The sequence below is a fragment of the Onychomys torridus genome, unplaced genomic scaffold, assembly GCF_903995425.1.
Source record: "Onychomys torridus unplaced genomic scaffold, mOncTor1.1, whole genome shotgun sequence".
Classification (NCBI taxonomy): domain Eukaryota; kingdom Metazoa; phylum Chordata; class Mammalia; order Rodentia; family Cricetidae; genus Onychomys; species Onychomys torridus.
Window position 1 is genome coordinate 152,746 of NW_023412783.1, and position 21,687 is coordinate 174,432.

The 21,687-nt window shown below is 38.5% G+C and overlaps 1 protein-coding gene across 1 annotated transcript; it reads left to right on the plus strand.

Moving 5' to 3' along the window:
* Positions 1 to 1,939: 1,939 nt before the first annotated feature.
* LOC118575874 (leucine-rich repeat-containing protein 14-like) lies at positions 1,940 to 20,897 on the plus strand. The gene is made up of 5 exons (XM_036176245.1): positions 1,940 to 2,045; positions 7,145 to 7,262; positions 18,061 to 18,345; positions 18,801 to 19,382; positions 20,384 to 20,897. Exons 1-5 carry the CDS (start codon positions 1,940 to 1,942, stop codon positions 20,895 to 20,897), a joined length of 1,605 nt encoding a protein of 534 aa, XP_036032138.1.
* Positions 20,898 to 21,687: the final 790 nt, after the last annotated feature.

Consider the following 21,687-nt stretch of genomic DNA (forward strand, 5'->3'; position numbering starts at 1 on the left):
TACAATTCAGTGTTCTTATTTCTGAGAATTGTTAGAATTCCTAGTCACTCCCCCAGCTACATTACTGAATTTGCAATGTCCAATATCCAGGCAAGATGCTTAGTCATCCTAGGGCATTACATCCTACATAATCCATGTGCTGTGTGATCACATAATCTGCATTCAGCATTATCACTTAATATATGTGCATGTGTGGCATAGCTACAAAAGCCCATATGTGCATTGTGGGGGTGGGGTGGTGGTGGGGTGGTGGCAATAAAGTGGGTTCTACATATCCTTCCCTCTCTTCCTGCATGGTCATTCCATAGGCCTAAGCACACTCATTCTCTATGGCCTAATAAACTCTTATAGTGGGTTTTGTTGTACCTTGTGGCATTTCTCTCATGGCAAACATTGCCACTTAATACATACCATTGCACTGCTTAATAAATACCTGTGGTGCCAAGATGAAAAAGGGCCTCCTGGTGCTCTGCACCCAGGACCCTGTACCTAGGTTTGCTCTACCTACAACTGCCCACTTTTCCATTTGCCAGGTGTCCAGATGGCATCACACAACACCGGCTCCTTTGATTGGTGAGTTTTCCTTTTCCAGCCAGTGTATAAATAGTCCCCTGGACACATGGGAATGACCGTCAATTGTCTGGTGTTCCTCTGGTGTCCCCAGGATTGGGGGAACACACATCTATGGCCTTTATCAGCTACAGTCGGCCCCCATTGCAGGCTTAAATCTCTAGCCATTTCCCACGACTGCTGTCTGAGATACCATTCTTGCTGTTGGACCCTCGTCCTTGGGCTGCATATGCCCCACCTTCATTCTCTCACTTAACAAAGTATTGAATGACTTGCACCAGTTGATGTTGGACCATCATCCTCTGGCTATGTACACCTTGGCCCTCATTCTCTGGCTTGATGAAGACTTGAATTACTTCTGCCAATCGCCGATCCTCACTTGATCTCAGGGACACCTGAGATTGTATTCTTGGATCACAGACTTGGACAGTCTTGTTTTTGTTTTTTCTTCTCTCTGCTGCAGGCATGGGAAACAAGGCTTCGAACCCTATTAGTCTCACTTCTCCCCTAGGAGGTCTTCTAGAAACTCTTAAGCCTCTCAGCTTAATGTCTTACTTAAAGACCTCTAAGCTGCTCTGCCTGTGCATTAAAAAATGGCCCAATCCCTTAAATAACAATAAAAAATGGATACCTAAAGGCTTATTGGACCCTGATATTTTATTGGAATCATCTAACTTCTGCCACTAAATGGGCAAATGGAGAGAGTTACCTTATATCCAAGATATTTTTTTAACCTCAGCTCTACACCCTCCCTTATTGATTCCTTGTCTCCTGCCCACATGCTCCAAGACATGCAACCTGAACCTGAGGAATCTGACTACTGTTCTGGACCCTCTAATGAACCTCTGCCTGTCCCACCTCCCACACCCACTCCTACAACCTCTGCCCCTTCAGCTCTTCCACTAACCCCCTCCTCCTCTCAAATATCAGGCAGCTGCAACCGCCAACTCTGGCTCCAACCTTTATCACTCCTATCACTCATTCTCAGGATGCTAAAGGATCCAACTCCAGCCATGCCAACCAAGCAAACATTCTCCCTTAGTAAGATGTGGCTGGGGTGGATGGACTGGTTAAGTTTCACATTCCTTTCTCACTTGCAGAACTTTCTCAGATAGAAAAAAAACTGGGCCTTTATACCTCTAATTCTGCTTCCTTTATTAAACAGTTCCAATATATTACCCAATCTTATAGCCTCACATTTTAAGAGATACATATCTATAATATTTATAATACTAGAGCTCTGGGCACCAGCCATTCCGGGGAAGACCTGCCCAACTTAGCCCCAGGTTCTGGCCATAGGGAAGGACCCCCCAACTCCACCAGGAAGGTTCCTCCTCTCCAAGACCCTCTGGTGAACACTACAACCTCCATGCCCTGCCCAGACACCCATCTGCAGGAGACCCCAGCCACTTCCAGATTCTTAGAAACCAGCCCCCACCATCCATCCTTCTCTGGAACTCCCATCTGGACCAGAGGTGAGTGCCTGGGGTTATACTCAGAGAGGCCCCCGCCTCTAGGTCCCACCCCTGTGCATCAGCCATCCTGGGAAGATCTGCCCAACTTTGCTCCAGTTTCTGGCCATTTGGTGGGCCCTGAGGGAAGGCTCCCCTTTTCCAAGACTGCAGACAGACCCTGCAATCTCCACACCCTGTCCCCACACCCATCTGCCCGAGACCCCAACCTCTTCCTGAGACTTAGAAACCAGGCCCCATCTTCCATCCTGCCCCGGAACTCCCATCTGGACTGAAGCCCCCAGCTCCCATCCGGACAAGATACGGAGACCCCAGAGACTTCCTGTGACTCAGAGACCAGCCCCAGCTCCCATCTGGCCAGCACTCCCATCTAGAACAGAGAGAGGCTTCCTAAATCATTTTTTTAATTGGGTGGAGGCATATCCTGTTTCCAATAAGCCGGCTCACACAGTTACTGATCTCCTTCCCTGGGAAATTATTCCTCTGTTTGGGATTCCTGCTTCTCTCCAGTCTGATAATAGTCGGGCATTTACCTCCCTGATTTCCCAGATAAGAGCTAAAGCTCTTAATATTCCCTGGCATTTTCAAATCCCACACCATCCTCAGTCCTCAGGGAAGATGGAGCACACCAACCTGTCTTTAAAAGCATTCTTACTAAGATGCCATAGGAACTTCAACTTCAGGGTAAAATTATTGCCTCTAGCTGTTTTCAGGCTATGTGATCTTCTCAGGTAGCCCCTTTCTATCTTGCCATTCAAACTCATGTATGGGAGACCAGCTCTAACCCAGGCTTCCTATCCAAACCTTCACCTCTCCCTGATTACCAATTAAGTCACCTACTCTCTCATATTTGTTCTCTCCTGTGGAACTTTGCAGACCATTCCTTATCTCAGCCATGTGATAACCCATGCCTACTCCTAAGATTAGGTCCTTCTTTCTCCTCCAGACCAGTACCCCACACCATTTTCCCCTAAATATCAGGGACCCGTCAAGGTAATTCTTGTAACACACACAGATGCTAAACTCAAGGGCTTTACCCACTGAATTCACCTGTCTCACCTGAAGCCTTTTATCTCACTTCCATCCCAGAAAGATCTGTCCTCATACACAGTGACACAGACAGGGCCCTGCTCTCTCAAGTAACAGAGGACACCAGTATCAACTGCCTTGTCACAAATTCTAGAAATTTAGAATGAGGTTTCACCCCACAAGTTGTTCCTACCTGGTTCCCTCTCCTGTCTCTACTAACCATATTCTGCTTCATCAGTTACCCTCCGTGTCTCTAATAATATATTCAAACTTCTAATTAATGACTATCTAATTGTTACAGGACAATAGAGCCAGAGGCCAAGGACCATCAAATCAGCCATTACCTCAGGCCTACCACTGACTAGCTCTTACATTTAAACTCAGCCCATTTCTGTTCATCTATATGTTGCCACATATTGTGTGGCTTTACCTGTTTGTCATTACATGCTGCTCTTTGGATGGCCGGCTGCCATCTCTTGACTCAGACTTCCTCTTCCCAGAATTCTCCCTGTCTGATTATCCCACCTATACTTCCAGCTTGGCTACTGGCCAATAAGCATTTTATTAAACCAGTGTACAAAAGCATTATCCCACAGCAGGACTGCACACAAATAAACTCACTGTAACTGTAAGAGTGCTTCTGAAAATGGATCACCACTCAGCTGATTACCTTACATTGTTGGTGGTACTACTAGTCCATGCCTGGCCTGCTGCTCTTCCACGGGTACTCAATAAACTATCCTTGCCAAGCTGCTTAAAGAAGAAATAAAATAATTACAGACTATGCAATCAGCGAATGTACCATAAGCTAGTATGTATAATGGACTCCCCTAATCAAATCATAAATTTTCTGTTCTAGATCTCCACTGTTGCACATGGTGCTGTAATAAATGCAGAATTACATTTGAGAATGTTCGTAGGAATGAATGCTTCATCAATTCATACATTTATTTCTCTGTATCAAAGGAGCCCACATATCTTTTCCCATAATAGCTGGAGTAAATTTTACTCTCACTCAAATTATACTGGTTGTTCTAACACTTGTTATACTTAAACTGTTCTTAATAGCCACACTCCCAGTTGTAAAATGATTTTTCACAGATTCTAAGTTGAATTTCATTGTCAGTTATGCTGCTGTTTTCTATGTCTCTGCTTGTGAAACTATTGAAACTATTCAGAATTATGTTTTAAATACTTTTATTCAAATATTAATAACAACACTAATCACAAAAAGTATATAGTATAAATAGCACATAGTCAGGAACTTATAGAGATAGGTAAAATGCAATTGAATATTAACCTATCAAAAGAAAACAAACACATCTATACTATATAAAATGTATTACTCTTAAAATACATTTTAGAAAATAAAATGTCAAAATCAAAAGACTAAGTGTTTTATGATACTGATTGTACTAAAAATAGTATCCATGAAAACCAAAGAAAAACTATTATCTTCAGTTGGCTAAAGGAAAAGCATTTTAATAATCAACACTAACCGTCACACTTCTTAACATAGAAATAATTTTACGAATGTGGTAGTTTTAATAAGAACAGCCCCAATAGGCTCATATATTTGAATGCTTAGTCACCAGGGAATGGAACTATTTGAAAAGATTAGAAGAATAAGGAGTTATGGTTTTGTTAGAGGAAATGTGTCCCTGGGAGTGGTCTATGAGGTTTCAAAAAGCCCATGATAGGCCCAGGCTCTCTGCCTCGCTATCTGCACATCAGATGTAGCTCTCAACTACTTCTGCTTTGCTTGCTGCCATGCTCTCCATCATGAAGGTAATGGATGAAACCTCTGGAACTGTGAGCAAGTCCCTAGTTAAATAATTTCCTTTTTAGTTGCCTTGGTCATGGTTTTGCTTCAGAGAAATATATCAGTTACTACATACATATAAAACATCATATTATGGGGGCTAGATCGTTCAGTCAATAATTAACTTGCCACAAAAGCATGAAGACCCGAGTTAGAGTACACACACACACACACACACACACACACACACTCACACAAAATGCCCGTTGTGCATGGCAGCCTATCTGTTATCCCAGTGCTTTGGAGGCAGAGATAAGGAACCTCCAGAGCCAACTGGCTAGGTAAGCTGTGGGTTGAAGTGAGGGACCATATTTTGATGAAATAATGAGGAGACCAATCTAGGAAGACACTTGGCATCAAACTCTAGCGCACACACACACACACAAATTCAAACATGATACACAATACAAAGATCACATACAAATCAAAACGCATTGTATTGTTACGACAAATACACAAATTAAAACTTCTTAGTAATGAAAGTAAGGTTTTATTACAGGACTAATAAACAATATATTCTAGTAAGAAAACACTAAGAACAAGATAAATAATTTGAAAATTAGATAAAACATAGCAGTTTTTTAAAGACACATACACACCCAGGAAAGAACAGAGATTTTTTATTGGCCTTGAAGCAATTAATATTAAATTAGTATTTGAAAATTTTTTAAATGCAATAATGATAATTCCCAGGTTCATAGTAATGAACTTGTAAATTCCAACAAAACTTAAAGATGAAATAAATCTAGTCTGCAGAACATTTTCAAATATATAAATGTGACCAGCTTCTTGTATGATACTAAACTCTCTGTGACAATGTAAGCAAAAGTGTCAAAAGAAAACATAGACCAGTATACTTGTACATATTTGTAAATATCCACAGGAAAACATTAATAAATCAAATCTATCAACACAAAATGTGTAACAGAGCATAAAAGGTGGTTGTTATCCAGTAACTCAACTTCCGAAAATGAGATCATTATGTTAATAATTTAACTATCTTAAGAAATTTAAGAAGAAAAACAAAATGACTGTGTCACCAGCCAGAAAAAAAGCAATTGATGAAAATAAGACAAATTTGCCAAAATTTTAGAATTGGGAGTAATTTTTATTTTCTGTGTTTTAAAATTATTTAGATTCATGTTATGTATATGAGTATTTTGCCTGGTGATCATGGAGGTCAGAAGAAGGCATTGGATTCCCTGGAGCTGGAGTTACATATGATTATGAGACACAATAGGATCACTGCAAAATGAACCGGGGGTCCTTCACAAGAGCAGGAAGTGGTCTTAACCAGTAAGCCATCTCTGCAGCCCGTTATCTGTTTATATTTGTTTGTTTATTTATTTATGTTTCTTAAGACAATGTTTCTCTGTTTTGTTTGTCCTGGTACTCTCTCTATAGACCACTCTGGCCTTTAACTCACCGAGATCCACCTGCTTCTGCCTTCCGAGTGCTGGTATCAAAGGCCTGAGCCACCACCGCCCAGTCTGTTTTGTGTTTTTAAAGACCTGGTTGTGCTACTGTGTTTAGGCTCATCTCTGGCAGTCTTCTGCTTCTGCCTCCCAAATGCCACAACTATAGCTTTGTATCAGGGATAGTCCCACTACTATATACATCAGAGAACTAGGGAGAGTGTTTTCTAACAAATGCATTTTTAATGTACAGTATGGCATTGCGCATGAATGTTTTTTGGTTTTTTTGTTTTGTTTTGTTTTGGTTTGGTTGTTTGTTTGTTTGTTTTTTTACACCATGTGCATGCAGTGCCCACAAAATCCAGAAGAGAGCATCTGTTCTTGATGGACACCTAAAGAGTGTGATGGATCTAGGTAAACTCCAAGTAGCGAAAGTCATGAGCCATTTTATGTATCCTTACAACCTGGGGCCTTTAGACGAACAGCCAGGGCTATGAACCACTGAACCATCTCTCCAGCAAGGGCCTGATTTTTAAGTGAAAGCTTCTGTTCTTTTGTCCACTCTATCTGACTTTTGGTCTGTGAGCTTGAGACCTGGCTTGGGAGAATCCTCCAGTCAGGCAGTGCTGAAGTCACACTCATATATATATAACTTTTAACCAAAAGAGACGCAGGCAAATGTATAGACACCTAAACATGACTTAGGGCCTAGAGTCTCGTGACCGGAAGTGCGCAGAGGGAGTCGGGACCGAAGTCAGTTGACCCTAGGTAACCAATCGGAGTACAGCTGACCCAGCTAAGCCAGTTGGAGTCCTCCAGTTGCGGCACTAAATTAGGAAAGGAGCTGTCGGGGACCTCACAGGGCTTTTCGAAGACCTCGTGCTCTCGTCTGGAGATAAGCAGCTGCCGCAGCCGAGGTGGTGAAAAAGTTGATTCATCCCACTCTCCCACCAGGTAAATAAATGGCAGAAGTTTCTTTTTTAAAATTGGGGTTGGGGATTTAGCTCAGTGGTAGAGCACTTGCTTAGCAAGCGCAAGACCCTGGGTTCAATCCTCAGCTCTAAAAACAAAAACAAAACAAAAACATTGAACATGTTATGGGATTAACCACCAATTTCACAACAATGTGGCATTGCTCTCTCGAGACTTTGGTTCCACTACTTTCGAGAAATCTGACTTTCTTGCTCATTACATTAGTTCCTGAGGTGTGAGTAGCTTCAACTGTGTGACCAGTTGCCTCGTATTCTCTTTCTAAAATCCTTCCCACATCCTTTAACCTCTTATTTAATGATTTGTGAGACTGGGAAGCCGTATTTGTCTCTATTTCTGTGCATTTGGAAACTTTTTTTTTTATATACTGGCATAAATTTACTTTTTTTTATTAAGGACATTTTTGTTTAAGGACACAAACATAATTCCTAGGTCAACAAGAGGTGTACATTTTAAAACTGTCAAATAACTTTCAAAATTTAATCTATTTCAATTGGTAATATTTGTGTTTTAATTTTTGTTTTTGTTTTTGTTTTTTGAGACAGGGTTTCTCTGTAGCTTTGTGCCTTTCCTGGATCTCATGCTGTAGACCAGGCTGGCATTGAACTCAAAAAGATCCGCCTGCCTTTGCCTCCCCAGTGCTGGGATTAAAGGCGTGCGCCACCATTGCCCGGCTGGAACCTTTTTAAAAGCTTTCTCAGGCTTTATGTGGATGTATTCCACCCTTCTTCCTCCCAGCATTCTCAGTTTGGCTCTCTCAATTAACCCCATCCTGTTCAGTTATTGGCCAGTCAGATTCTTTATTAACCAGTGAGAGTAATCCATATTCACACTGTTCCACCGCTCATCCTTTAAAAACAGGTTATCATACAAAATGAGAATTATGACACTTTCAGTATGTATATCATGGTCCTTTGCTCCTGTTCCCTCTCAGTGCCCTCTCTTGTCCTTTGAGCCTCTTAAGATAATTCTCCTTCCTTCACTCAAACAGACCCTTAACTACTTTCATTGCATATCTTTGTGTTTATATGAATATATATTTATATATTTAAACCTAGATTCTTCCTATGGGAGCAAGTATGGAATATGTCTTCCTCATGCTGTATGATTTTGAGTAAACTGTTGATTTTCAGTGCCATGTGTTTATTGACAGATGGCATCATTTTGTTTCACTTCATCACTTGTTAATAATTTCATGTGTACACCTTATTTCTTGGATCCATTCATCTGTTGATGGAATTCTAGGCTGATTCCTTTCCAAGGTTATTGTGAAAAGTAACATGAGAAACCTGAATGTGCAGGCATCTCTAGGATGTGTTCATTTAGATTGCTTTGGGTGATAAGTGTGAAAAGTAAGAGAGTTCTAGTTTTCATTTTTTCAAAATATTGTGTAAAGATTTTTCCTATTTTCACCAGGGTTTTATAAGAGTTCCTTTCCCTCACATCCTCACCAGCATTTGTCATTTAGCATATCAAAGTACTTTTGATTGTTGTTTTCTTATGGTTAAGGAAGTTAAACATTTATATTTATTAGCCATTTGTATTTCATAATTTGTAATTCTCTGTAAAATATATAGCTAGAAAATATTACCATTCTGTTGATTGTCACTATATTGTTGTTTCTGCTGCTGTGCAGAAGCTTTTTAACTCCATGCATTTTAATTTGTCAGTATTTGCTATTGTTTCATGAGTGTGTTTTAAAGAGGCATTTCTGTGACTGTATCTTAAAATGTGTTTCTCATATCTTCTCATAGAAGTTTTAGTATGTCGAATCTTTCATTAGGAACATTGACCCATTTTGAATTGATTTTTGCAAAGAGAGACAGGGATGCAGTTTAATCTTTCTATATTTAGATGGCTAGTTTTACTAAACTACAAAACTACCTTTAAAAAGGGTTGTTAAAAACAGTTTTCTTTTCTCAAGTGGATGTTTTTGGCACTTTTTTCATCCAAAAATCAGGTGATTGTAGATATATGGTCTTATTTCAGGGTTATCTATTTCATTCCAGTTACTTACGCATCTCTTTTTGTTGCAATAACATGCTGTTTTTGTTTCTATTGCTCTATGATAAAATTTGAAAGCAGCTAATATTTACTTGCTGGTTCCAGTATTTAGGAGGTCTTTTCCTCTTCCTACTGCCTTCTTCAATTTCTTTCTTCACTGTTGTTAAATCAGATTGTTCCAGTCTTTCCACTTTCTCATTTAGGTCTATTCCTTGGTATTTAATTTTTGCAGCTATTGTGCATGGATTTGTTTTTCTGATTTATTTGTCAGTGTCATGGTTATTGGCATATGGAAAAGCCACCAATGTTTGCACTTATTTTGTAATACTGATTTTTTTTTTGCTGCTTTTATCAAATCTAATTATTTCCTATTGGAGTGTTTGGAGTCTTTTAATTACAGGATTATAGCAAATTTTCTTAGGAATAATTGGACATCTTCCTTTCATGTTTGTGTGTAATTTCCCATTTTCTCTTGCCCTACTATAGTGGGGTAAGACTTCAATCAGTATATTGAATAAGATTGGAGAGGGTGGTCCATGTTTTCTTGTTCCTGACTTGAGAAAAAATGATTTCAGGTTTTCAAAGTTTAATATGATATTGAGTATAGATTTATTATGTAGAGATATTTTATTGTAATACATATATATGTTATATATATATATAATATATATATATATATATTTTATATATATATATATGTTCCCTCTAGTCTTACATTCAGGGCTTTTCTTTCTTTTTGTTTTTTTTTTTTTTTTTTTTTTCGAGACAGGGTTTCTCTGTGTAGTTCTGCACCTTTCCTGGAACTCGCTCTGTAGCTCAGAGCATTTCTGATAAAGGCCTGTTTTGCACTTGCAAGATAATGTGATCTCTGCCTCCAAAACTATTTACATGTGAAAAATCATTTCATACCTAATATAAACCCACTTGATCATGATGTTAAAATATATTATTAAATTTGCTTTATAATGACTTTATTGGAATAATCTATTAATAATGTTCATCACAGAAACTTCATTTTCAAAAAAATTTGTCTGAACTATGTTACTGAACATGGTATATTGTCCACAGGAGAAGATTGGCATTTTCTTTACATTTTATCAAGTAGTCTGGGGAGGATTTTTGAGGTCTAATTAAATGTTTATTTCATACATGTGTTTCTAGATTTTCTTTGTTGGGAGGTGCTTTAATCTTATCGATTTTTATAGATGTTTAAACTTATTTATGTCTTCTGTATCTAGGAAATTATCCATTTCTTCTAGATATCTGTGAATATAAGTTTTGAAATGTTCCTTAACATTTTTGGAATGTTAATGGTGATTCTTTGTAATGTCCATTTTAACTCTGTTTTTACTTATTTATATATTCATTCTCCTATTTAGTTCAACTAAGGTGTTTGTCCCTCTTTTGAAAGAAACCATCATTTTTCACTGATTATTTGTATTGTTTTTCCTCTTAGTTACTGCTTTATTGCTGTGAATAGATATGACCAATACATTTAATTCAGGGCTTGCTTATAGTTTCAAAGTGTGAGTCCATGGCCATCATGATGGGGAGTGTGGCAGGCATGGTGCTGGAGTATTAGTTTATAGCTCTCATCTGATCTGAAAGTTGCTGGCAGAGAGAGATTGGGCCTGGCATGGGTTTTTGACACATCAAAACTCCATTGATACACCTTCTCCAACAAGGTCATACCTTCAAACAGTTCTACTAACTGGGAGACAGCATTAAAACATAGGAATTTATTGAGCCATTCTCCTATTTTTGAGACAGGGCTTATCTGTAGCCCTGGCTGTACTGGAACTTGAGATAGACCTGTGTTAGCCTGGGATTAAATGTGTGCTGCTCACAGAGACAGAAGCCACAAAGAACAATGGGTCTCAGGTTGCAACTAGTGTCTGTGTAGCCTATATAGTGAGTTCAGATGGTATCTGTGTTCCCCAAGTTTAAGAGTAGTCAAGGTTGGTAAGAAAGTGAAAATGTCCTAGGAGAAGGGTTGGAGCCACCAGAGGGCAGGGATCCTAGAAGCCCTCCTGGGTTTCCACTCCAAAATGTTAGGACAATAAAGGAACAAAAGGCATGAAAGAGACCCAAGTCTGCTCTCCACAGATGAAACTGTTTATTAGCACAGCAGCAGAGGGCAGCGACTTTCCCATGGGAATGGAACTTGTGTGAAGGAGAAGGAGCAGGTCAGGTCTCCTATAGGAGTGGGCAGGGGGCCTGAATATAGGGAAGTTGATAGAACTGCAGAGGATACATGTGACCTCCTTCTTTTGAAACTTGTTGTTCAAGCAAAGCAGGCTATAGGTGGAGTTTTCCTATCCCACAGCAACTCTCAATCACACTGTGGCTTATATTAATTATAAATGCCCATTCAATAGTTCAAGCATATTACTATCTCTCACAACTTAAATTTACACATTTCTTTCTTTTTTCCCCCCAGAACTGAGGACCAAACCCAGGGAAGCGCTCTACCACTGAGCTAAATCCCCAAACCCCCTCTTTGTTTTTTTTGAAAGTCAACTTGTAGCTCTCTTTTACAGAGCTGCTTTCCTATTGTTTTTTTTTTTTTTAAGCCGAGGATCAAACCCAGGGCCTTGCACTTGCTAGGGGAGTGCTCTACCACTGAGCTAAATCCCCAACCCTAAAATAGAATCATTACTTCTTTTTTGTTTTTTTGAGACAGGGTTTCTCTGTGTAGCTTTGTGCCTTTCCTGGATCTTGCTCTGTAGCCCAGGCTGGCCTGGAACTCACAGAGATCTGCCTGCCTCTGCCTAGCGAGTGCTGGGATTAAAGGGGTGTGCCACCACCGCCCAGCAAATTAACCCATTTCTTTTAATCTACATTCTGCCATGTGACTCTTACCTTTATCCCATTTTGTGTGCCCGACTCATTCTGCATCTGACTGGCAAATCCTCCTAGTCTGGTTTTCCCTCCTAACCTCCTCCTGCCCAGCTATAGGCTGCTGAGCTCTTTATTAGCCAGTGAGATAGTACATACATATTCATAGTATACAAAAAGATTGTTCCAAAGGAGGCTGTCTTGAGAACTGTATCAACAAAGAATTCTCCGTGAAATATCAGTTTGGCTGACTGGTAACAGTTGAGCAATGACATCAAGACAGTCTCAGCAGGACTTTTGGTTTTCTGCTACCAGGGCATTCTATCAGAAACTATTGCCAAGTCAAACCTTATGTTAATGTAAGTCATGGATGAACCCAGGTTTTAGTCCAGGTAAACAGAAGAACTTGGTACCATAAGCCAAATGGTTCATTTTTTTTTTTCAAGGAAGACACAAGTATTTTGGTGTTGTGGAATCTTGCTCAGTTGATAAGGAAAGCCAATGATGTAGTAAATAACTGGAAGGAGTGGGAAGATCCATCTAGTAAGTGTGGTGATATATTGTGTACCCTAATAAATTTGCCTGAAGATCAGAGATCAGAACAAGCCTCTAGATTAAACTTAGAAGCCAGGCAGTGGTGGCACACACCTTTAGTCCCAGTACTTGGGAGTCACACACCTTTAATCCTAGCACTAGGAAAGTTATGACAGGAAATAATATGAGTGGGCAGAGAAAGATACTTGTTTGGGTTTTTGTCCAGTCTTTGTTTTGTTCCAGTATTTCCTCACCATGGCCCCTTTCCTCCTCTCTTTTGGAGTAGTAGTGTATATTTTCTACCACTAACTGCTAGAAGTCTGTAATTTGATTTTTTATTTTTATTTTACAGGGTTTACAGTTAAGAGATCACCTTGAGTCTCAGAAGAAACTGGGCTCTGGACGTGTAAACAGTCTTGTGACTGAAAGACTGTGGGGACATTTGAAGTTGGACTGAGTGCATTTTGCATTATGATATGGCTACAGGCCTATGGGGGCCGGGGAGTAGACTGTAGTGGTTTAAATGAGAAGGGTCCCCATAGGCTCAAGTGTTTGAATGTTTCACTCCTAGTTGGTGAACTATTTAGGAAGGATTAGGGGTTGTGACCTTCTTGGAGAAAGTGTCACTGGGATGTGGGTTTTGTGTTTTCAAAAGCCAATTCCAGGCCCATTCTCACTTTCTCTCTTCCTGCCTGCAGATCAGGAAGTAAGCTCTCAGATACTGCTCCAACACCATGCCTGCCTGCCTGTCACCGTACTCCTCACCTTGATGGCCATGGACTAAGCCTCTGAAACTGTTAAGCAAACCTCTAATTAAACGTTTTCTCTTACATTTTTCCTTGGTCATGGTTTCTCTTCACAGAAGTAAAAAATAATGAAGACAGTGGGCTTAAAGCTACGTATGACCGTTGATTGCTTTTCTCTGTTGGCAGCTTTCATAGCACCATTGAATACTGTAAGTTCCTTCTTCCCATAAGAATCTAGTTTATATTAATTTAACAAAAATTAACCAGCACAATGTCTAAATCTATTTTCTATAGTGCATTATATCTGTGTTGTTAACTGTCAATTTTTAAGTTTGGATTGATTATCTACTGAAAAGGTTTGAGTATTGTCATTACTGAGTAGCTAGGTATTGTTTTATGATATTGGAAATACCAAAATTCAGTGCTTACTTATTTATTGTAATGTTAGCATATTGATGGGTTATTCCAAATATTTATTGGTTGTCTATGTATTCTGAATAATTTTTGGCTTGAAATCTACTTTATCAGATCTGAGCATATGACTAGACTTGGTTTTTTCCTGCTTCCAAGAGCTTGGTATATTGAGTTCAGCCCTTTTGTTTTCAGTGTTTACTTATATTTGATGAATATATTCTCCTCAAGCACCAAACATCTAGGCTTATCTGTAATGCAGTCAGCTAGTTTATATCTTTAGATTCAATAGTTAGGACCATTGTAATTAAGATTAATATTCAGAGAATTTCTTCATACAGGGAATTTTTTGGTTGATTTCATGGTTTGTTCAAACATTAATTGGCTTGTTATTTCCCCTTCCTTGTACTAGGCACAATTGTTTACTGAATTGTAGGTTTTTCTATAATCTTCAACTTTTACTATCATGAGATCGATTATTTTCTGTGTTCTCACAGTTAACACTGTATTATTCCTCCTCTCTATGTAGAATTCTTTTAAATGTATTTCTGTGATGCTGGCTTGGTAGCAACTGCTTGCTGTAGTTTGTGGGAAATCTTTATTCACTGACTTAGGGGATACGTGCTGAATATAATAATCTCACTTGACATTTATGTACTGTAATGCTTAAAACACATCCTTTGCTATTTTTGTGGCTTTTCGGGTTTCTGTTCAAGAAGTCTGGTGTTATTCTGATTGGTTGTCACTTGTAAGTGACATGGATATTTCTTTGCAGCTTTTAATGTTATGTCTTCAGTCTTTAGTCTTAGCATGCTATCCATGTTCTATAGCACTACATTTTACTTCTGATACACCTTAGAGATGTTATATCTGTTTGGAGTCCAAATGCCTCTAGTGCTTAAAATTTACTTGTTTTCTGTAGAATGAGGAAATTGTGTGCTTTAATTTCTGTGACTGTTTTCTGTGTCTTAAGTTTTATCTCCCCTCATTTTTCTACCTGTAGATGTAATTTTTCTTGTAGTCATACTCCAGAATTTTGTGCTTAAGATTATTTATTTTTTCTTTACTCATTTATAAATATGATATTTCCTTCAGTTTTTTTTAAAATCTTATTTTAAAATTTTGATTAATGTAGCTTATTAGTGAAACTTCCTATAGATTTTTATTGAGGGAATGGGGTTTTTCATTATCAGAATTTCCATTTGGTATTTTTCAAATTCCTTATGACTTTCTCATCTATGTTGCTGACCTATAAATACACATTCTGAGTTGATTTCCCCACTTCATTCATATGTATGAAAGTCCTTAAACTTTTTTCAAGTATACTTTCAAACTATTTGTCCAGCATTTTAAACACTTCCTTAATTTTTTGGATATGGCATTTGAGGAGATATTTTCATTTGCTTTACTTTTCCATATTTCTTATATTCTTGTGTTGTGATCTCTATACAGCATTGGATGAATATGTGTTCAAGTTTCCCTTTCTCATAGGTTACATACCATCTGTGGAGGGCTCAGTCTCAAGTCCCAAAAAGAAAAAAGAAAAGGAACCACTGTAACTATATATAGAAATGCACTCAGAAAGTATTAAAGTCAACTAGTGTGCCATTGCACCTAGGAATCAGATACTCACTGAAATAATGTTCAGTCAACTATTAAACTAAAACTCAGTTTGGGTAAAAGTGGGACTAATTGTACTCAGTGGCTGTGAGAAAGAGCACATGTAGTTGGGAAGAGTTTAAAGGTGGAAATGGACATGGGAGGGTATATGGGCAGGACTGGGATTGTATACTAATAGAATACATTGTATGCATGTGTGACAGTTTCAAATAATTAATTAAAATGTTCTATATAATAATAATAAATGAATAAAGTAAATGAAGAGAGAGAAGGAGAAGGAAATAGAGCGCTGAGATTTGTGCTGCAATGTTGGTCTTAGTGTGTTCATTTTTCGCCCAACAGTAGACCATCTGTGAGAGGGAGGAGGCTGCTGCACCCTGAGACCTTTGTGGACCTGCAACTCAGGATTCTCCATTTCACCAGCATTTAACCACACAGAAGGTAAGTGGCTGAGATGAATTATACAAATTCTCTAGGAAGTTTTCATTTTCTTGGTATTGTGTCAGGAGTCTCTTCTCAAGTGTCTTCCTTCACTCTTATTAGCTATTATTGTGTATTCTTTCACATATGAACTTTACATCAGGCTGTCTAACTCAGTAAAATGTAGGTATTTTTGAAATTGAAATAAATTTATACATAGGGATAACTTAGGAAGAACTTTTTTAAGGTTGTTTGTCTGGGAAAAGTCAAATTTAAATAGCGTTGTTCCACAACCCTTATAATGGAATCTGGAGTCATTACTCAATCATATCAGGCACATCCACAACAGAATTTTGAACCAAAATACTGGAATATTCACAGATAATCTTAGGAACGGAACATGGTGACCTTGTAATAGAACACAAACAGGAAATTCTTGAATTATATTTCACTAACATTTGTAACTATGTGTGAAATCAGCTGCTTTGTATCATGAGACTGTCCAGTCCCTTTATTTCAAGACTGTTTGACTTTTTCTTCACACAAAAGAAAGTTCTTGACAAATAGGGTGTACTTAAACTTTCTTACACCTTGAGCTATGACAGAAGACCATCATTTTAAGGAACCGGGGCGTATTTTTAGGGCTGCATGAAGGATGTGTCCCTGAGATTGAAATCCTGGAAGCCTCAAGAAAATGTACCACTTCTTTGTCCTTAAGTATGATAATTTTATCTTAATCATCAAGTCATTTATCCAAGGACAATGCCATAATGTGTGTGAGATGCTGTAGCAAAGTACTATATTAGGTAGGTGATGAGCAACATTAATTTTCTTTTCTTACGGTTTTAATGTTTTTGCTTGGAAATTTTCTTTATTTGGCTTATTCATATTGTTTTAGAAGCTGTCTAATTTAATCATGCTGTTCTCTGTTTATCAGTGTTGTGTAGGTCTTTCAGAGGGTTTGTTGTTGTTCCCGAAGTAGAAGAAAAGCTTAGGAGCTTTCTGACTCTTCCTTGTGTTACAAAATTCTTAATCCCCCTCATTTTGATTCTTTTCCCACCATTAACAAATGTTCTTGAATGTTTCTCCTAACCACATCAATGTATTCTTCCCACAGTCTGTGTCTTTTAAGATTGCAGTTTTAAACTAACCTCCATATCAATTATTTGATACGCCTTTGATATTCATTGTTTATAACACATATTCATAATACATCCTGATGAGACTCATTGTGATGTGTTCATACCAACCTCTAGCTTACATGAATTGTATCCCACTGTGCTTTGCCACCCCATCCTGGCACTGATCCTGGACACCAAAATTCAGTACTCCATTATCAGACAATTTCTTACTTTCCACATGTGAGACAACATACAGCTTTGAAGGGAACAGTTTTAAAGTCTTTGCCGTAAACTGTACCACAGTCTTTTGATTTTATGTTTTCTTTTTCAACTTAAAGCTTAATTCATGACTAGAGTATCCGAATAAGCTTAAGGTCAATGTTAAGTTTTCTTAACCATCTTCCTTCATGTCTGTCTTGTGCAGTTTTGGTGTCTTTATCTGTCACAAATACAGTAATAGGAGTGAGACAAATCAAGGGCTAGAATGTCATTCTTTTTCTCTTTAATCACAATTAATTTGGTGTTTTAATATTTTCTATTGTTCCACTTTTTTGTAGATTTATATTTTTCTTCATCATAGCTTATATACTATTGAGGGAAAATACTGAAGTCATGTAGCTAAGTGAAAAAATTTGTTTTCTGCTTACTTACAACCTATTTCTTTTTTGGGTGGCTGGGATTTTTGTAGACAGGGTTTCTTTTTGTACCTTTGGAGCCTATCCTGGAACTTGCTCTGTAGAACAGGGTGGCTATGAACTCAGAGATCCACCTGCCTCTGCTCCTGACTGCAGTGATTAAAGGCATATTCCATCACCACCCACCATTTCTAATAGTGTTTTATCACATACATCCTATATATACATGCAATGGGGAATAGTAATAGACACACACACACACACCTTTATACACTCACAAGACAATTTCTGATCTGTGTCCATACTAGATGTATCTAGTGTTGACTATCTGGTTCATTTATTTTTTTAAATTTCTACTTTTCTGGCACTGGTTGTGAAGAAGAGACTGTGTATGTTTTCCCAGAACCTCTAAATATTTCTCCTTCTGATTCAGGTTCACAAAGATGGATACTCTGTTGGACCTCGCTATACAGAGTCTGCTGAGAAATGAGTCTGTAGCAATCCAAGCTCTGCAGGATATGCCAAGAGTCTTTTTTGTTCCCCTGTTCATTGCTGCCTTTGAGGGTGGGCATAAGAATGTATTGAGTGAGATGGTGAAACTGTGGCCCTTTCACTGTCTCCATATTGGGTCATTAACTGTACAGAAGCCTCAACATGAACTCCTGAAAGCCATGATTGAGAATCTTCCAGTGTGTCCTTCAAAGAACTCTGCTTCTAGGTAAGATTGTGTAAGAGAAACATGGAAAGACAGAGGAGGTTGTAGCACAGCCTTCTACTCTCCCAGAAGGAGTAACAAGTAAATGCTGAAGATTTATGTGTGAGGCTGTTGCCCGCAAACTTGGTAACACATTAAAGACTGATTGTATTCAATGTTAACTATGAAATCTGTTACTGATTATATTCAATGTTCATTATGAAATCTGTTACTGGGGTTCTATTGATGGGTGTTCTTAACAGGTGTTACATAAGAGAAAGATAGGAGCTTTAAGACTGGAGGGAGTCTAAGGTGTAAAGGACTGGGGGGAGGAGGCTGAAATTTCATGGGAAACATTTGTTGATAGTTAATACAAGGAGTGTCAGCTATGATAAAAGAATTAGTTCCTAGATGTCATCGTTGATTCTACTTGATTTCATTATTTTTCTCAGGTATTCTATCTCCTCTTACCCCAACAGGATGCCTAAATTGAGGATCCTAGATTTAAGGCAAGACAACGGCTATAAGACCACATGCCATGATGTCAGCATCAAGGAACCTTTCTGTTTTCATTCTTGTGCTTTTTCTAGCAGCTCTATCCTGAAAATAGAAGGGCAGCATCATTTTGTAAATTCAGAGTCCATGATTCAGTTCCCCAGGCCTGTAGAGTTACTAGTGGACCTTTCCCTAGATGGCTCCTTAGTGGAAAAGGAATTTTTGGTTTTGCTTATAAGTAAAATTATGGAGAGTTTAGGGTCTTTGCGCATATGCTGTCAAGATTTGCAAGTTGATAAACTGTGTAACAGCATATGCACCCTGAATTTTCTTGATCTCAACTGTGTTGTTCAGTTGTCAATTGATAGGGGTTCGCTGAGTGATATCACCAATGTCCTGTCTCAGATGGACCACCTAGAGAGCCTCAGTCTGTCTAAAGTCACTTTTAGATCTCTGAGTGGGAAAGTCTTTAAAAATTTCCTTGGTCACTTGCGGCGTATGAACTACCTTAAGGAAGTCAGCCTGTCTTCATTGTGTCTCACAGGGCATCTGGACAGAGTGCTGAGGTAAGAGTTTGGGGTAGGGCCCTGGGTTTCCTGAGAGCCTGTTGAGACAGCAAAGAAAACATTCTTGGGTATTCCTAAACTCCTGAAAAGCTTTTGTGTTTCCCTCTTTTTCGCTTATGGGAATTTGAAAGTGGAGAAAGAGGGGTTGGGAATTTAGCTCATTGGTAGAGTGCTTGCTAAGGCCCTAGGTTCAGTCCTCAGCTCGGGCAAAAATAAAAAAAAAAAATTAAATAAATAAATAAATAAATAAATAAATAAATAAATAAAGTGGAGAATAACTACAAAAATTAAGCAGCCAGCAATATACAGACAAGTGCAGACATAAAAGGTGAAAAACACCAGCCTTCTAGGTCTGAAGAGGAAGAAGGATTGAGAAGGGGGAAGACATTTTGCTATGGCGTTGATGCACCTAATCACAGATGCCCATAGTTCACAATGTCAGATCACTTTACTGATATGTGATCTCCAAGGCATAGGCCATGAAAGTAGAGGTTGGTATTTAGGGACTGACCAAAGGAAATTTTAAGTTGCCTGCTCTTTCTGATCCCTCCCCACTAAAGGTGAACTGCAATCTATAATGGATAATGTTGTATATCAACTGCTTTCAGTTTTTTATCCTATTATTTCTTAAAATCATCTATTATAATACACTATTCACATTCTTAAGATTAAAAGAAATTGTATCACAGTGTTGACAACAAAATTTTCAGCCAGATATGGTGGCAAGGGATTTTAATCTCAGTACTCAGGAGGCAAAGACAAGCAGATTCTCTGAGTTCAAGGCCAGTATATTCTCCATAGTGTGTTCCAGAACAGCCAGGACTACACAGTAAGATGCTGTCTAAAAAAATTCTCAGAGTCACAAAATTGTTAAGTGAACTAAAGCTCACATTAATACCCAATTACAATGCATGTTAAAAGTAGTTTTTTTCTAGATATAAAGGTGTAGTTTTCCTCAATCAGTCTTCATTCTTCAGAAGTTTTGTTTTTTCTCCCTACAGAGTCCTGCCACCTGGACTGCATTTCTTGTGTCTGCCCTTCTGTGATCTTTCGTACAGAGACTTCAGATTTATGGCCCAGAGCTCTCAGGTCTCCTGCCTAAAGCTGTTGAATCTTAGCAACAACCCAATGTGTTGGAATGATTTTGAGCCTTTTCAAACTCTTCTGATAATTTTCTCTGGTACTCTTCAAAATCTAGAGATAAATCATGGCCTTATAAATGATACTGCAATCTCTGTCCTTATCCCTGCCCTGATTTGTTGTACTCATCTCCATGTCCTGTGCTTTGCTTCTAACCCCATCACAATGCCTATGCTTGTGACTATGATGAATAATTTAACACCCTTGAAGAAGCTAAAATCTGTGATTTATCCCATCCCTGTACATTGCTATGCAGTATGGCCTTTTCAGGGCAGTATAGACCAAAGGAAGCTTGCTCTTGTACAACTACAACTGAAGGTGATGCTAGAGCTTGCAGAGAGGGCTGACATGACCTGGATCACTTACTTAGAATAAATTTCACAGTCCAACACAGTTTCAACCCGATATGTACTACTTAAGTACTAAATGTTATTTCCTGGACACCCACACACAATATATAAGGTTCTTTACATTGTAGGAAATTACACTTGTGAATATAGGCATGTAACTGATTCCTACACAGAATAATTTAGAAAAGATGGAGTACTTTGAGAGTTCCAGTGTATCACTTGTCTACTATTGATATGTTTCATTTTACTGACCACAGGGATGTGCATTGCCTGTAATACAGGATGATCAAGTCCTAGTTTGCTCATCTCTGCCCACATTGTTTGGTTTGCTTGTTGGTACAACCCACAAATCAGAACAATGACAGCCTTTCCTGCCTATATTTGTGGAAGGGGCGGTGGTTCTTGAAGACAGTGTTTTCATCCCCTAAGTTACTTTAGGTTGGTTTTGGTTGCTTTTGAAAATCCATCAGGATTTAATAGTGAGGCCAGGAAAGAAAGATAGCAGAGGCTCTGAGGTTTCAATAGAACCTTCAAGAACATAAATATACTTTCCTGCTTCCTTGATGTAGGCCTGCTCTAAAGTTTCCACTACTTCTCAAGAAGTCTTCAGCTGGCTATCCAGCCTTTGTCAGATGATTTTTTTAGGTGGGATTTAGGGTCCTTGCCATAATATTCCTCCTGCTTCCTTTAGTTCTCTTACTCCCAATTCTGTTAATCCTGTCATTTCCTTAGCTGTATAAATCATTCCCTATATATATTTTGATTCTTTTCCCATTAGCTGTGCCCCGTTTGATATGATACATATTAGCCATGTT

Bases quoted from the DNA above. Each gene is read 5' to 3' on its own strand.
- LOC118575874 (XM_036176245.1), top strand. From the start codon at position 1,940: ATGCCCTGCCCAGACACCCATCTGCAGGAGACCCCAGCCACTTCCAGA. The intron at 18,346-18,800 runs GTAAGATTGTGT...TTACCCCAACAG, and splicing joins TCAAAGAACTCTGCTTCTAG to GATGCCTAAATTGAGGATCC. The intron at 19,383-20,383 runs GTAAGAGTTTGG...TTCTCCCTACAG, and splicing joins CATCTGGACAGAGTGCTGAG to AGTCCTGCCACCTGGACTGC.